Source organism: Drosophila hydei, unplaced genomic scaffold (genome assembly GCF_003285905.1).
Source record: "Drosophila hydei strain 15085-1641.00,03,60 unplaced genomic scaffold, DhydRS2 tig00000001-arrow-pilon, whole genome shotgun sequence".
In the NCBI taxonomy this organism is placed as follows: Eukaryota; Metazoa; Arthropoda; class Insecta; order Diptera; family Drosophilidae; genus Drosophila; species Drosophila hydei.
The window spans coordinates 7,047,741-7,063,522 of record NW_022045643.1 but is presented as its reverse complement, the minus strand read 5'-3'; the positions used below and the strand labels follow the sequence as shown (position 1 = coordinate 7,063,522).

General features: G+C 44.9%; 4 protein-coding genes across 6 annotated transcripts; 2 read left to right on the top strand and 2 right to left on the bottom strand.

The window, feature by feature from the left end:
• Positions 1–431: 431 nt before the first annotated feature.
• Positions 432–9,051, bottom strand: LOC111605065 (histone-lysine N-methyltransferase ash1). Its single transcript, XM_023323396.2, has 7 exons — positions 8,664–9,051; positions 8,349–8,464; positions 6,030–7,848; positions 2,641–5,969; positions 1,163–2,581; positions 870–1,100; positions 432–811 (listed from the first exon to the last, which is right to left on the bottom strand). The coding sequence occupies exons 2-7, from the start codon at positions 8,442–8,444 to the stop codon at positions 614–616; spliced, it is 7,092 nt and encodes a 2,363-aa protein (XP_023179164.2). The 5' UTR covers positions 8,445–8,464; positions 8,664–9,051; the 3' UTR covers positions 432–613.
• A 316-nt stretch (positions 9,052–9,367) lies between these two features.
• Positions 9,368–11,871, top strand: LOC111605085 (transcription initiation factor TFIID subunit 6). Of its 2 annotated transcripts, none has more exons than XM_023323421.2 (5): positions 9,368–10,317; positions 10,377–10,546; positions 10,613–11,068; positions 11,300–11,594; positions 11,671–11,869. In XM_023323421.2, exons 1-5 carry the CDS (start codon positions 9,433–9,435, stop codon positions 11,755–11,757), a joined length of 1,893 nt encoding a protein of 630 aa, XP_023179189.2. In that variant the 5' UTR covers positions 9,368–9,432; the 3' UTR covers positions 11,758–11,869. The 2 variants fall into 2 exon arrangements, with proteins under 2 accessions (XP_023179189.2, XP_023179190.2); XM_023323422.2 differs by having other exon boundaries at positions 9,433–10,317; positions 11,303–11,594; positions 11,671–11,871.
• A 46-nt stretch (positions 11,872–11,917) lies between these two features.
• Positions 11,918–14,971, top strand: LOC111605086. Of its 2 annotated transcripts, none has more exons than XM_023323424.2 (3): positions 11,918–12,336; positions 12,420–12,438; positions 13,913–14,971. In XM_023323424.2, exons 1-3 carry the CDS (start codon positions 12,133–12,135, stop codon positions 14,212–14,214), a joined length of 525 nt encoding a protein of 174 aa, XP_023179192.2. In that variant the 5' UTR covers positions 11,918–12,132; the 3' UTR covers positions 14,215–14,971. The 2 variants fall into 2 exon arrangements, with proteins under 2 accessions (XP_023179192.2, XP_023179191.2); XM_023323423.2 differs by having other exon boundaries at positions 11,919–12,336; positions 13,898–14,971.
• Positions 12,322–13,972, bottom strand: LOC111605088 (general odorant-binding protein lush). Its single transcript, XM_023323425.2, has 3 exons — positions 13,417–13,972; positions 13,183–13,333; positions 12,322–12,593 (listed from the first exon to the last, which is right to left on the bottom strand). Exons 1-3 carry the CDS (start codon positions 13,645–13,647, stop codon positions 12,505–12,507), a joined length of 471 nt encoding a protein of 156 aa, XP_023179193.2. The 5' UTR covers positions 13,648–13,972; the 3' UTR covers positions 12,322–12,504.
• Positions 14,972–15,782: the final 811 nt, after the last annotated feature.

Genomic DNA, 15,782 nt, shown 5'->3' with positions numbered 1-15,782 from the left:
TAACATCAACGGCCTTTTAAAAGATCAAAGGGAATTTCGCCTGTTAATGAAAATATATATATTTTACTTTCAAATTTGTGTTCGAAGTTGATAACAATTTTTTTTAAATATACATGATATAAAACTAATCGCGCATTGAGTGTACTACTTGTATTGCTCAAGTAGATTGATAAGCAGCCATAACATAATACATAATAATTTAAAATAACAATGCTAAACGCTATTAAAAAGAGGGCCTTGGTTTTTGTAAAACAATAATAAATGGAAATGCATATGTAAAACAATTTTAAAAAGCATAAGTAATTTGTCTATAAAGATGGACCGTACTCATAGGCATACATGTGTATAAGTGTATAAATAATTGCAATAATCATAATAATCATACAAGTATAAATAATTGCATTAATCATAATAAAAATCGTACGTAATGTTAAGTTGCTCAAGAAGTTGTTCATAACAATTTACAAACTAGAATTACTACTATCACCGTTTTATGCGCTTTACAACTTACAAACTAAGGCTAAATTATGTATTATCTTTTTCTTTTATATAAATAGTACGCAATGCCTCTAAAGTCGATATTTATATACATGGCTACACATATTAGCATCCACTAGGCGCACGGCGTTGCCGAGATGCTGCTGTTGCCGCCGTTACTGCTGTTGCAGTTGGTTTTGCGTTGTCGGGCGCCGCGTCCACTTAGCAAGTAGGACAAATCGATTGGCTGCTCCTGCGCCGTCTGCGCATCCAGGCATTTGAGCTTCATGGTATTCAGAACATTTTCCAAGCGTGATCGCTTCTTCTTTAGCACCTACATATGGAATACAGTTTGAGTATAAATATGGCAATTATTATCTTTCAATACTAACCTGTCCATTGGGAGCGACTGGCGTTAACACTTTTACAGCGTTTTCTGTGGCTGCAGCCGATACACCGGTTGCTGATCCTGTCTGCCCAGCGTGTGCGTTTCGCTGCTTCCTGTTTCCCGTTGCTTGGCCTGCTTTCTGTTCCTGTCTGCTCATTTTTATGGATGTTGCTCCTACTTCTAAATCAGTCTTTTGCTTCCTCGACTTTAACAACGATGGGTCCACATCATGTGGCTGCAAATGAATTTTATTGTTGAACTCTGTGCAATTAAAATTATTTTGTCTAATTTACTTACAGCATAGCTCTTTGAGATCTTGAGTTTCTCCGGAAACTTTCTAAACGCGTAGCTCTTAGTGCACGCCGGATGATTCGCCTTGGCCTTGGAAAAGAAACGCGCAGTTTTGTCCACGCGCAGCTCACATATGTAGCAATGATCCTCGTCGTTACACTCCATGGGGCGACCTTTGCAGAATGTTGTGCGGTCCAACACCCAACAGCGCCCAATCACTAGCTCGATGGGTACCACTTCGTACAGCGAGACACGGACTACCTCATTGGGATAGAAGCGACGAGAGGGTTCATGAAAAGTCTCATGAGGACGCAAAAAGTGATGGCCAAAAATGAAACGTTTGCCGGCCTCGTTCTTCCACAAATGCTCAACGCGAAAGATGTCACACTCTTGATAATCAATTGCTCCAATCGTCTCGTACGTATGCTTCTGACTGGGTAGCACCTTGCCTGTCTCATCCTTGATGGGTATATCACGCAGCACATAAACCGCGTCGCCCTGCCGCACCTGAAGCTCGCCACGCATTAGCGATAGATAGTAACGGTGGCCCTCCTCCGTGTACTCATCCAGTGGTATTTCGCGATCCACCTCACGCGGCTCGCACCGTTCGCACTGATAGTTTTCCGCATCGATGTCTGCTTTGGTACACTCGGTATGCTGCCAGACCATGCATTTGGCACACTGTATCATTAGACCCTCGTCTTTGTACAGACCACATATACAACGTATGACATCTTCCTCGTCCGTCGGAGGCTGCTCCGGAGCAACAGCAACAGCATTAGTTTCTGTTTCTTCTTTTTTATTCTGCTGCTTGTGATCCTCTGAGTGAGCTTCGTTGGCCTTTTCCACTATCTCCTGCTTGGGCTTAAAACTTTGCAGTCCTTCTGGTTTGCCAAGTATGTCCAGGAGCTGTGCATAGTTGGCCGCCTTCTGCTGCTTGTAGCTTTCCAGCAGCGTTTGCAACGCTTTGGACTTGGCCTCATCGTCGCCGTGCAGCTGACGCGCCTCTGTGAAAAGCTGCTGCATCTGCTCATCATATGCCTGCGGTGTCTTATAATGTCCCTGTTCCACTTGGGCTTGAATTGTCTTAAAATCGAGACGCGCAGTTTTGAGCTGCTTCTTTTTCTTGCTACTGGCCAATGAGGAGAGCAACTCAGACATTTTGGGAGATTCAAGTGCTGTGCATATGTCTCGCAATACTACCGCCATTTTGGCCATCTTCTCCAGCTCCGGATCTTGTACGGCTTGCGTTAAGCCACGTGTTTTCATGTTGCGCGGCGTGCAGAGTGCAGAAATTTGTGCAGCCAGCAGTGAAGTTGATGAAGGCGTCGATGGACGACGACCAGGCAAGTCAGACTCACCAGCAACTGGTGAACCAGCAGCCCGTGCCTTTGCCGCAGCGCGTTTAGCTTTACAACGACGAATCTGTGAATGATAAGACAGGTTAAAAGAATTGTTTTGATTACAAAGAGTAAGTTGTTTACCTTCTCGAAGTTGCGCACCAGAAAGATATTACACTGCTTGACTAGCTTCTTTTCCTTTTCGGAGAGCTGCTGCACTCGAGCCACTACCATTGCCTCCTTGGCTGCCTGCTGCTGGCGCTGAGCATTCTTCTTGGCTTTGTGCTTGCGCTGTCGCCCATTTCGATTCCCGTTCGCTTCCTTAGCCCCAGTGCTTGCACTCTCCATACCTGCAGTCGTCTTCTGTTCTGCTGGTAGCGGTTTAATGCGTTGCGATTTGCCGCCAATCACACCACGACACTGCGGCATATTGCACCGACACGGTTGACCCTCGGAGGGATTGAAAAGTGAGAAATTGTAATCGTAGGTGAGCTCCTCGCCCTGCTCAATGGCTCGCTTGGCGAATAGCACCATGCGCGACAAGCCATTCACGCTCCACTTCTGCATCTCGCAATTGGGCTCGCATGAGTGATTCACGAAGCGACAGTCGCTGCCCATGCGCTGGCCATCAATGACCAAGCCGCCATCCAGATGCAGACAGTAGTGATGAGTATCGTTCAGATAAATGCTTGCCATGCGCTGCTTAAACTCCCGCTCGGTGACTACTTCGCCCACGTACTCCAGTATGTAGGTGCCTTTGGCAATGGGCAACTTGGTGCGGACGCCCCAGCCCTTGTCGGTGGTCATAAAACGCTCCACTCCAGGTGCCACTTCATGACGTTGGATCTTCTGATTCCGACATTTATCGCCCGCTGGACAATTGTTGGGCACACACTCCGTATACACCATGCGATTCAGGCAATTGTCCAGGCAGGCACCATTCGGTTGTGGTTTGCAATTGCAAATGGGATGATCGAAGCCAGCGAGATTGGGACGCACCGACTCCGCATAGACATTGGTACGTATTTTGCGATAGTTCCAACTGGGCACCACATGCCTCGTCGGCAGCTTATCATGGCTATAAGCCCACCAAATATCATAAGGCAATTCAAAGTCGACGATTGTGCGTCTAAAATACCGTTCACAATAGTTGGGCGCTGGCAGCAACGAGCTGCCCATCTGTTGCTGCACTTGCTGCTGTTGCTCCCCATCTGCAGTTTTCCTATTTGGCGGCTTGACAGCGACGGATGCGACGGGCGTCGTTGCCGCACCACCAACTAGGACTTGTTTGTAGTGATTGGAGAAGAGTCCTGCCACCAAAAAGTTCTTCTTGAGTTTATAGCGTTTACGCTGCGATGCAGTGCTGCATTTATCCTCGCTGGTATCACTGCAGCTGGCATAGTCGGTGGCCAAACTGGACGTGGACTCATGCGCCGGCAATGGTTCATGCTCAATGGCTGGCACTGGTTGCTGATTGCGTTTGAGTGCCGCTTCAGCTTCAATCTGCACTTGATCATCGCATGTGGGAGGCTCTACATGCAACCGCTGCTGCTGCTGCTGCTGTTGCTGTGGCTGTGGCTGCTGTTGCTGTGGCTGCACCTGTTCCTGTCGTTTTACTAACTCCTGTTGCTGCATGGTTTTGCGTCGCTTCAAGCGTATTTTACAACTAAAATTCGTATTGGGATCAATGCCTGCTGGCAGTTTAATGCTAGGCTCCAGCTTCCGCTCTAATCTCGGCAGCACCACTTCCGGCTGTTTGGCAGCGCGTCCGCGCTTTTTCGTTGGTTGCAATTCCAACAGCTGGTCTACCGGTTGCTGCTGCTGCGACTGTTGCTGTGGCAGTTGCTTTTGCAATCTAGGTCTGCCTCTGCCGCGTGGCTTGCCTCTGGCTGTGGGCCCACTATTCGCTGGCGTTTGTGGTCGTTGTAAGCGTTCCAATGCCACCACTGACAAACGAGGCGTGCGCTGATTATTGCTGCGAGCCACAAATGTTTCCCTAGCCTCGCCTGGCTGCGGCACACGCTCGCAATCCATTGTTACAGCTGCAAGGGTGCTGCTGCTACGTGTTTCGCGAGCGGGCAATAGTTGCTGCTGCTCCAGTTGCTGCTGCTGCTGCTGTTGTTGCTGTTGCTGCTGCTGTACAATTGCTGTCTGCTCAACGCTCACCTTACGTTTTTTGCGCCTCACGGTGGGGAAGCCGGTGCGATTGATCTTCTTGCGCTTACGCTTGAGCAACAAATTGCCGCCAGTCTTGTGCAGCAGCGTTTCCAATACACGTTGACACTGCTCCTTCTTGTTGGCATCGTCTTTGATGTCCATTGCGGCAAGCAGGGGCGATTCGACTTCCGACTTTGTGATAACCGCCTCATTTAGCTTGGCTATGGGTATTTGTATTTCCAGTTCCACGGACGGTTCAAAGATGCCTGGCGGCGGGCAGCTATTGCTGCCTGCTGGCGACTGTAGCTGCTGTGGCAGCTCACGCGCAACTGTGCCTGCAAGCACCGCCGTGGAGTTCTTTGACTTGGTTCCCTGGCGACGCTGCTGCTTGAGGGAGCACAGTGAGCTGGGGCTTATGTCAAGCAACTTGCCTCCACTTATGGAATTGTTGTCAACGACAATGCGCAATGGAGAAGCGTTGCCAGCTGCAGAGGACCCGCTTCCGCTAGCTTCTTGGCTGACCAGTAAATGTCGCTTTTTGGGCGTTAACTTCTTGGCATTGAACTGCGCCTGGGATTTGGTATTGGCGCTGGTCTTGGCCGCAGCTGCAGCAGCAGCCCAAGCTTCGGCATTCAACTTGCCATTGCTGGCAAACGCTGTCGTCACCTCGGCACCAGTTGTGACCAGATAATGACGCTTCTTCAGCGGCAGTTTATGATCGTCTGGACTAGAGCTGTTGCTGCCGCCGCTGTTGCTGCTCGACTTCTTATGGCGGCGCTTAGCACCACCATTGCTGCTGCTGCTGTTATTGCTGATGCCATTCGTATTGCCAGCGCTGGCCGAGAGCATGGCAAAGTCCATTAGTGGCTCGCTCAGTTTACGCTTCTTGAGTGCCCGTTTAAGCGGCTTGGAGGCTGCCGCTCCAGCAGTGTTGCTGTTGCCGCTGCCGCCACCATTTAGCAGCGGCAACGTGGATGCAATAGGTGCCGCCAGCGTGGCCTGCAGCTTATTCGCCTCGGCAAGCAATTTCTCCTTGCCGCTGCTGGCTGTCAAGCGATCTTCCTGAATGCGACAACGAGCATGAAATGTACTTGCAATGATGTCAATCTCGGTTAGCAGCTTGGAGTCAATGTTGAGCGATTTCGCATGACTCATGCTCTTCCTACGTTGCCGTCGACGCATCCGTGAGACACCGGACACATAACTACTGCACATGCTAGCAGCAGACGAGCGTCGACTTTTGATCTTGCACGCGCTCTTGCTGGGCACAATTGTATCCTGGCTAATAGAGTGCTTGCGTTGCAGCAACATTTTACCTGGAAAATAAAATAAATTTCGTAAAATATATATATTTTTATCTTAGCTACTATACGCACCCTGTATAAAGTTTTCTGCCGTTGTTGTGGTCGCTATAGCTGTGCTGGCTCCTGCAGCTGTGCCGCCAGTGGTTGTCTTTGCTGCGCCACTGAAATATTGACCAGTTGCCACAAATCGATTGATTTCACCATATTTCTTACTGGCACTTGTGCTGGGCAAACACTTGAGACTTGGTTTGCTAATGTACTCATTGCTCTCCTCGCTGCTATGGCCGAGTGAGAGTCCTGCCAGCTGCAATATATCCTGATCGTGTTCATCGCTTAGCGCATTCGATGTCTGCTCATGGCCGCTTCTCAGCATTGAGGCGCGTCTGCGTCGACGCAGCGATTTGCTCGATTTACCAGATGATTCCTTGCAGTCGCTGCGATAGCCGCAGCTCTTGGCGCGACTCATGCGCCGACTAGCACAGCTGCGACTGCTGTAGCGACTCTTGCAGCTGGCATCGGATTTGTAGCCCGAATTGTGATTGTGCCGCTGATGCCGCACGCTGCCGTAGTCCGAAACGTAGCCGCTTTTGGCTGCGAGGATTTTGCTGCAAATGGTGTTTGAGGTGCCACCAGCGCCGCCTCCGCCATCGCTTTTGTAGCCGCTAACGCTGCGTAACCGAAACTTTTTATTCACATCGATCTTGCGCCAAAGTGGATCCACCTGCACCTCCTCCTTGTTGGCCTTCTTGTTACCCTGGCGTCGCTTGCTGCGCGGCGGTGGATACAACACACGTTCCGCTGTTGCATACATGCGCTTGTCCAGATAGGCCATATCTATTTTAGGCTTGGCAATGTCGCTAGCCAGCACCTGCTGCATTTTGGGCGACGGTGTGGTGCTGATGACACCCGAGTCTGCTGACTCATTAATGGTGGGCATAGCGACGGGCAGGGGAGCAACGCTGGCGGCAACAGTTGGTTGCAGCTTCTTGGGGCGACCGCGTCGCTTACGTTGCTGTTGCAGCTGCTGTGTGTTGTTGCTACTGCTGCTAACAGATGCAGACGCAGATGCAGATGCTGCGGTTGCCCGCGTTGATGCATTTGCTAAACTGTTGGTGCTGCCGGTGTGATTTAACATTTGTGTCTTCTCCATAAAGTCCTGCAGCAGCGTGGACTGGTATTGCGGCAGATGTTGCTTGATCTTGGCAGCAGCTGCGCCTGCTGCAATGCTGCTATTGTCCTCTGCATCGCTTTCGACGCGCTTAATAGCCGCCGTGACCAAGTCCGCTGCTTTGACCAGCTCCTCGTTATCGCTACTGGATATGCCCATGTGATTGTCGCCCTGACTGCCACCAATGGCTGTTAATAGCAACCGAGGCGCAAGCTGAATGTGCATCTTCAAAGGCAAATCATCTTCAGAATCGGACGTAAATACAGCCGCAGGCGTGCGACTCGCTTTACCGTTGTTATTGTTATTATTATTATTGGTGATGTTGTTGGCGCAGCTCTTTTGGGCAATTTTCTTACGTTTGACTTTAATCTTTTTGGTTGTGTTTACAGTTGATAAGACTTTATCTTTCTCCCTCTCTTTGTCTCTATGCCTGTCCTTGGCATCCGTTGAGCAGACGCTCAATTCCTGAGCCTCGCTCATTTTACGCACCTTTGTCAGCTTTTTACGGGAAATATTCTCAACTGTTGATGCTTCCTTTCTAGCTGTTGAGCTTGTTAAACTTGTTGCTGTTGCTGTTGTCGTTGTTGCTTGTGTTGAAGGCGGGTTCCTTATGGCCGAGATTTTCATGCGCAGTCCATCAGTATCCGAACGTTGCACGCTAAATTGTGTTGCTGATTTCGTAGACTTCGATTGACTTGACTGATCCGTAATAGAGTCGGTTTCCTGAAATATCCATAGTTTGTTAATTATTTCGTATTAAACGGAAATAAAATTGCGACTACATAACATAATACTAATATAATATATATAAAACAAACCAAATATGTAAAAAAAAAATTAATAAAGAAATGAAAATAAAAATTAATTAATTTTAAATCAGCTTTGGGTTGACTATTGGGGTTAGCTTGTTTAGAGAGATATGTGAAAGCGCACATTAATTAATTATTAATAATAATGCTTTAATGGGGGTTTTGTACTGCTGAAGCAAGAGCTAAGCAGGATTGTATGCAAATATTTATGAATTATTGAATTGCTGCGTAGTTTAGCAGTCGAAGTTTCTAAAGCATTTTGTGAGCTGATCAATGATATTCGAATTCCAATCAGTCGGAGAAGCTTAGTACTTTTTAGATGATTAATACTTAACAATTTTATCGTACACTCATAATAACAAAAAGTGTTTTATTTATTATATATATTTATATATATATTTGTCTGCGGCTTACCTCATTTTCACTGCCGGATTCTTGTGTACGTTGCTGCGTTTCGAGAACCTTTTCCTTTTTTGCTGCTGCTGATGCCTCATTTTGGCCACTGCTCATATTTCGACTCGAGGGCGGAGCTATTCATATATGTGGTAAAATAACAAAACTTTATTAGCCTGGTCACATTAATTACAGCACGTTCAGAATTTTTGACAATTAAACTAGGTCAAACCACGAAACGCGACAGACACTCACGCACACACAAACAAACATTCAAGGCAGAGGGGGCGGGCGGAAACACCACACACACATTCACACACATGTACACACACTTACGTTTTGTAATTTTTTTGTAGCGTTAATTGATTATGCACACCGATAATGAAATTGTTATTTGAGCATATGCATATGCTTTTTGCGCCTTTAATTGCATTGCATTCAAGTTTTGCTTGCTGCTTTTGCTGCTGGCTTTGTTTTGTTTCTTAAAATGGCGCCGTTTTCACCCTGCAGTCTCGCGTTGAATTTTCACTGCTGCTGCTTTGTTCCAAAGGTGCGACGCGACATGCTTCAATGCACTTAAAACTTAATTGCTAATAATATTAAACACTTGCACTGGCTTTTAATAGTTAATGGCATTACGTTTGCAATATTTTGCATGCTATAATCTATAATTTCAATAATAAAACAAAAAAGCCACAAGGTATGAACATAAATAAAGAAAAGAAACTACGAATTAGGGATGTGAAACGAAGCGATGTTTTTGTATGATTCGATTAATTAGCATATGGAACTATTCGATTACAGTTTGTAGTGTAATGCCTTTACCAACACTGCATTTAGATATAATTTGTTTAACGTACAGCATAAAACGCAACAACCACCAGTTTTAATTTAATCAAATAAATATATCAGCTACTGCTTATTTTCATATGAACTCTAATATTTTACCGGTTATGTTCTAAAATGTATCGAAATAAGTTTTAGTTCGATAGGTCAATATGTATCATCAAAGTAATCGACTATCGCATTAGTGTTCCACCTCTACCCATCGCAAGAGGAAGAGATATACTGTTGCTGGGTGAAAAATCTTTGTTTATTTATTAAAATGAGTAATAAATCGTCAAAAACTAGTAGTGCTGCAAGCAGCATGTTGTATGGGTCCAGCATATCTGCCGAATCAATGAAAGTGATTGCAGAAAGCATCGGTGTGGGCTCCCTTTCCGATGACGCCGCCAAAGAGCTTGCCGAAGATGTTTCCATTAAGCTGAAGCGCATAGTGCAGGATGCCGCTAAATTCATGCACCATGCCAAGCGGCAGAAACTGTCAGTCAAAGATATTGATATGTCGCTAAAGGTGCGGAACATTGAGCCACAATATGGATTTATGACCAAGGACTTTATACCCTTCCGGTTCGCCTCCGGAGGCGGTCGCGAGTTACATTTCACAGAGGACAAGGAGATTGATTTAAGCGAGATAACTGCGAATAACTCGATTAAGATACCACTAGATCTGACATTGCGATCCCATTGGTTCGTAGTGGAGGGCATACAGCCCACTGTGCCGGAAAATCCGCCACCCCTCTCCAAAGACTCGCAATTCCTGGACTCTGTTAATCCTGTTATCAAACTAGATCAAGGGCTTAACAAAGATGCCGCTGGAAAACCAACCACTGGCAAAATGCATAAACTTAAGAATGTGGAAACAATCCACGTCAAACAGCTGGCCACGCATGAGCTGTCCGTGGAACAGCAGCTGTACTACAAAGAGATCACAGAAGCCTGCGTCGGATCGGATGAGCCTCGCCGCGCTGAGGCGCTGCAGTCGCTCGGCTCTGATCCCGGTCTACATGAAATGCTGCCCCGCATGTGCACCTTCATTGCCGAGGGCGTTAAAGTCAATGTTGTTCAAAATAATTTAGCTCTTTTGATTTATTTGATGCGCATGGTGCGCGCCCTGCTTGACAATCCATCGCTCTTCCTAGAGAAATATGTAAGCTAATGCAGTAATTTCCCTAGGGTAGGCAAATTTTAACTTTACACTTTTTTTAGCTGCATGAGTTGATACCATCTGTTATGACCTGCATTGTATCCAAGCAGCTGTGCATGCGGCCAGAGCTCGACAATCATTGGGCCTTGCGTGACTTCGCCTCGCGGCTCATGGCGCAAATCTGCAAAACCTTCAACACGCTCACAAATAATCTGCAAACGCGTGTTACGCGGTACGTGCCTGCAATATAATATTCATTTACATATAAAACATTCTTTCGTTTTCCTAATCCGTGCAGCATCTTTAGCAAAGCTCTGCAGAATGATAAAACGCATTTATCGTCGCTCTATGGCTCCATTGCGGGCCTCTCCGAGCTTGGCGGCGAGGTGATCAAAGTATTCATAATACCACGCTTGAAATTCATCTCGGAACGCATTGAGCCACATCTGCTGGGCACGTCAATGAGCAACACGGATAAAACAGCGGCTGGCCATATACGCGCTATGCTTCAGAAATGTTGCCCACCCATATTGAAGCAAATGCGTGGCGCACCGGACATTGCTGAGGAGTATAAAATCGACTTTGGCTTCCTGGGTCCTTCGCTGTGCCAAGCTGTGGTCAAGGTGCGCAATGCACCAGCCAATAGCACCGTAACGTTATCCTCCAACAGCATCAATACGGCGCCCATAACGAGCGCTGCTCAGACAGCAACAGCCATTGGACGCGTATCCATGCCCAATTCACAGAGACAAGGGTGAGAACAAGTTGCAAATATGTACATAATTTAGAGCATTGATTAGGAATCGATAATAGCAGATTAGGAATAAAATGTTTAGCTAATCATAAGCTATATATGTATTTAGCCAAGGCAAGTCAAGGCGTTGGCCTTGCATTCGATTGTAAAGCATTCAGTTTATAAGACAAATGTGACTGTTTAAATTTCCTGAAATATTTAACAAGGTTTTCTCCTTTGTTGTCTCTTTAGCAGCCCCGTGGTGGCCGCCCTACCGCAAATACGCGCCATTCAAGCCAACCAGCCGGCACAAAAGTTTGTGATTGTAACACAGAACTCGCCACAGCAGACGCAGGCGAAGGTGGTGCGCCGAGGCAGCTCGCCGCACAGTGTGGTGCTGTCATCATCTTCGGCGAATGGGGCCAATGCCTCCAATTCGAATTCATCATCAACGGGCAGCATTGGCCCTGGTGGTGGCAGCAGCGGCAGCGGCGGCGGCGGCAGTGGTGCAAATAGTTTGCTAACAGCGCGCAGCAATAATGATAATGTGTGTAGCAGTCCAGGGTACCTGCCAACTCCCTAAAAGTGATCCACTCTAATAATGCTGTTTATACGCATTTCAGAGCATCGTGGATGCCAATTCGTTGATCATTGAAACGGAAATAGTGCGCGCACCGCCCGAACTGGATGATTTATCGCATCTGGAGTAGCCTTATTCTTCTCACCCCAACACACACACGCACACACACAGATATATATATACATTAGTTATTTAAATACAATACTTAGTTAATAAACACAGCATTGACCCGCAAGCTACCCCTAAAACAATTATTTACAATTGTATCAGCCCCTACCACCGAGCCTACAACATGGCACGCATGCAACACGCATGTGCGGGCGCCACAGAGCTGGCTGACTATTGATTTTTAACCAAAGCACACAGAACAAAGCCAAACTCCTTGTACATACCAATTCAGTTCGCGTGTGTGTTGGACAAAGGCGAAAGCTCAGCCAAGGCAGCTAGCAAATTTTTCGTTATTTCTTGCGAAGCAATAAAATAGTAAAAGAAAAAACAGGTAAAAATGCACGCAAGATTTGCGGATCCAGAGCCCGCCTCGCCGGACAGCGTGGATAACATTGAAGAGGAAACGCTGGAGGCGCGCATCGAGCACTTCAAACAGAATCCCAATAATATGGCCATGCTGCACGAGTTCATCGATGAGGTGGCCCAGCGTGCCGAAACGGAGGCCAATAGACGTGCGCTCGAATCGCATAAATTGCAACAGGTTGGCTAATCATTTATTATCCGTTTTACAGCGAAAGTTTTGTACTGAAACACACACACACACATACATTGTCTCATCCACAGGGCAAGGAGAAGCGACAGAGTAAGTAGAACGTGGCCAAGCACCCGAAAGGAAATATTTCTAGCTTTTCTTTTACTTCTTCTGTTGCTATGGAAACTTAAAGTGTGCACGATCGTAGTCCGCCATGCATTTGCTTGTGTAGTAGACCTTTGCGCATGAGTCCTTGTAGGCTTTTTCTAGAAGAAAATTAAGAAAAAGAATTATTATTTAATGGGCTTTGTCTAGTTAAAGCAGAGCTAAGCAGTGGCTGACAGCAGTTCAAAGTTTCTGAGCGTTAAGAAGCTTTAAATATTTCTTTTTTTGCTTTATGATTCCTAAGAGACTTTTGCTTGAAAGCTTCTTCTAGCCTCAAATATTCAATGAACTTGAAATATTATGAACTTGAGCAGAGTTTGACAACATTTATGGACTATATATATATATATATAATTTTTTTTCCTTTATTCTTTTGTCTAATAGAACTTTGTATTTTTATTTAGACATCTTTTTTGCTATGGCCGATATTCTTTAGACTCCTTTCACATATTCTGCTAGATATATATAATAATTAAGTTCATATATTTTATAGTCAAAGCTATATAGACTTGGCTTTTCGAAGAATAAGTTTTCCTATTATTATAGAAAATATTATTATAAAGATCCTGTGCAACTACTAATGAAGCTTAGCTCAGCCTGAACCACTGACAGCAATGTTTATACACTGAACCCATTAAAAATGGGAATGCGGGCTTATCCCATAATTCCTGGAACAGCCTGTCTACTCACGTTCATCCCTGCAGTAGGTGAGCGCCTTTTGTGCGGGCTCCTGCAGCTCGGGTGGCAAAATGATGGGCATCTGGGCCATGGCCTTGTTCACACTGAAGTCTCCCTTTTTGGTCAGAGTGCCCGCCAGCTGGGCAACGCATTTCGTGTAGCACTAGAGAAAGGGAAAGTAAGGAACACTTAATAAATGTAGAGCAACGGCCAACGAGGTAGCCAGGAGATGTACGCAGGACACACCAGCAAATCTTGAGTGGGTTCCATGTCGAAGTCGCCTTCACGTATGCGATCCAGTATGTCCAGCGGCACCTTGAACTTGGGCACACAGCCGTTGCGCATCATGTCCAGCGATTGAAGAAACTGTTGCATGTTGACGCCGCCGCAGAGCTTGGGCGCCAGCAGCAGCAGGCTGAACAGCAGCAGCTGCCAGGATCTGTGCCAGCAACTGATAGAGTGATCGGGCCTCATCATAAGACGCAATTGTGTGGCATATGCCTGGCACGCTACTCTTTATAAGCTTGCCGCGTGGGCGTGCCAAGTCATAGTGACAGGCGGCAATTAAAAAAGCGACATGCGTGAAATCTAATTATTTAGTTTTGTATATTTTGTCAGTGGCATGTGAATGTGTTTGTTTACGTTGCACTTTTCTCGTCAGCCACTCACCGAACCCTTTAATTTTTTTTATTTTTCCACCTGTCCACCTTGGCACTAATCTCTCCAGGTTTCGCCATACCAGATTTTAAGAACGGCAAAGTCGTGAATCGCGCTCGTGGCTTTGTGGTGCGCATCTTTGATGCCATCTGCAATTGTGCCAACAACAATGCAGCAGCAGCTACAACACGCTTCAAGCTGCGCAGCAATGGGGGAGGCGGCGGCGGCGCAGCTAGTGCCCCAGCTGGTGGCAAGCGGCAGCAGTCGCACGACGAACCGGAGACCTTGATGCTCAGCAAGAAGAAGTCAACGGCGGAGGGCAAGAAGAAATCCAAGGGCGTCACCATGGCTGAGGATGTCGAAGCGGGCGTTCGACTCGTAGACTAAGATCTGGCCTTTATATCAGACAAAAGAAGAATCAAAAGTCCCTACCCCATTGAGTCCAATCAAAAAACCATGCCAGATCTAAATGGGCATAAAAGACCAAAAACAAAGTCTAGGCATTGATTGAAAATTGAGCAATTACTAATTACGAAATACGGTCACACTTAAACAATTTCAGTGCTGCCAATAGGAAACTATTTTATAGCAACAGCTCAAATCAAGCTTAACTCAAAATCAATTTCAGCAACAATTGAAAATCGAGCAATTACTGTTATACGCAAATAACGAAATAACTCAAATATTATTTAAAAAACTAAAAACAAACAACTTAACTCTACCTTGCTCAACACAAAATCGTTAAATGCACAATTTTAAGTCTTCCCCTTTGAATTCGAAATGGCAAAAAAACTTTAAGCAAAATACATTTAATTTTATATGAATGTGTCTAAGCCACATATTCTAAATGATTTCGTTAACCTAGATGTGATCCAAATTTAACAAAATATTAACTCGACTGCAAAAAAGAAAAGCACAAAAAACCACTTTTAGGTTAGAAAGAAAAAATCATTGATAAATGTAACTGAGAAAAGAAATCTCACTTCACATACTGTCCTCTAACTATCCAACTAACTCTAACACAATCAATGTAGGGTATTGCTTTAAGAACACCTTACGAACGAACAGAGCCGAACTCGAGCACACAATAACAGGCCTTTCAAAATCTCCACCTAATTATAACTTTACAAAATACATACATACATATACATATATATATATATATATACATTTATCTATATATATATATATCAATTGAATATCGATGCCCTAACATATTGTAGTTGTTTCTATCTATTTAGCTATGTGTGTGTGTATGTGTGTGTGTGTGTCTGTATTAGTAGTGAATGTTTCGATAAACATATACAAGCAAATAAATGTGTACTGATTTTATAGACATATATATATTTATATATATGTACTTACATGAAACTTAGATATATTTAGTTATTTACACCGCAATACCGAAGCAAACTTTCTACATCGGTTTCCACACGACACGCTCTATATTCATTGTATTTTTGTGAGAACCCCTTTTGGAGACTACTTTATAAACCTAAATCTATGTGCAAAAACCAAAAAAAAAAATAAAAACCAAACAATCAAAAACTATAAAAAATTCTATAAAATAGCTAAGATCCTTGAGAAAAACGAGTAATACGAAAAACCTGTAGGAATTCTGTTTTTCTGTTTCTTTTTTTGGCCTGCAATAAAAACAAAGTTTAAATATTTCTTTAGTTTAAGTCTTTGTGCGTTGCTTAACAAAAATATATATAAATATATGTGTAACATGTAATTAATAAATAAATACTGTTGTATTTAGTTAACAAAAAATATCAGCAATAAATTGTAACAATGTTTCCAAGGTGTTTAAGCGAGTTTCTATTGTTTTGAAAAGGGAGCATTAGGAAAAATGTAGATCAAATATTTAGTGCTAAATAGTCAATGTCTACTACGATAAAGATAGTTTTTTTTACATAATTTTTCAGCTAAAGATAGTGTATATAACTATTATG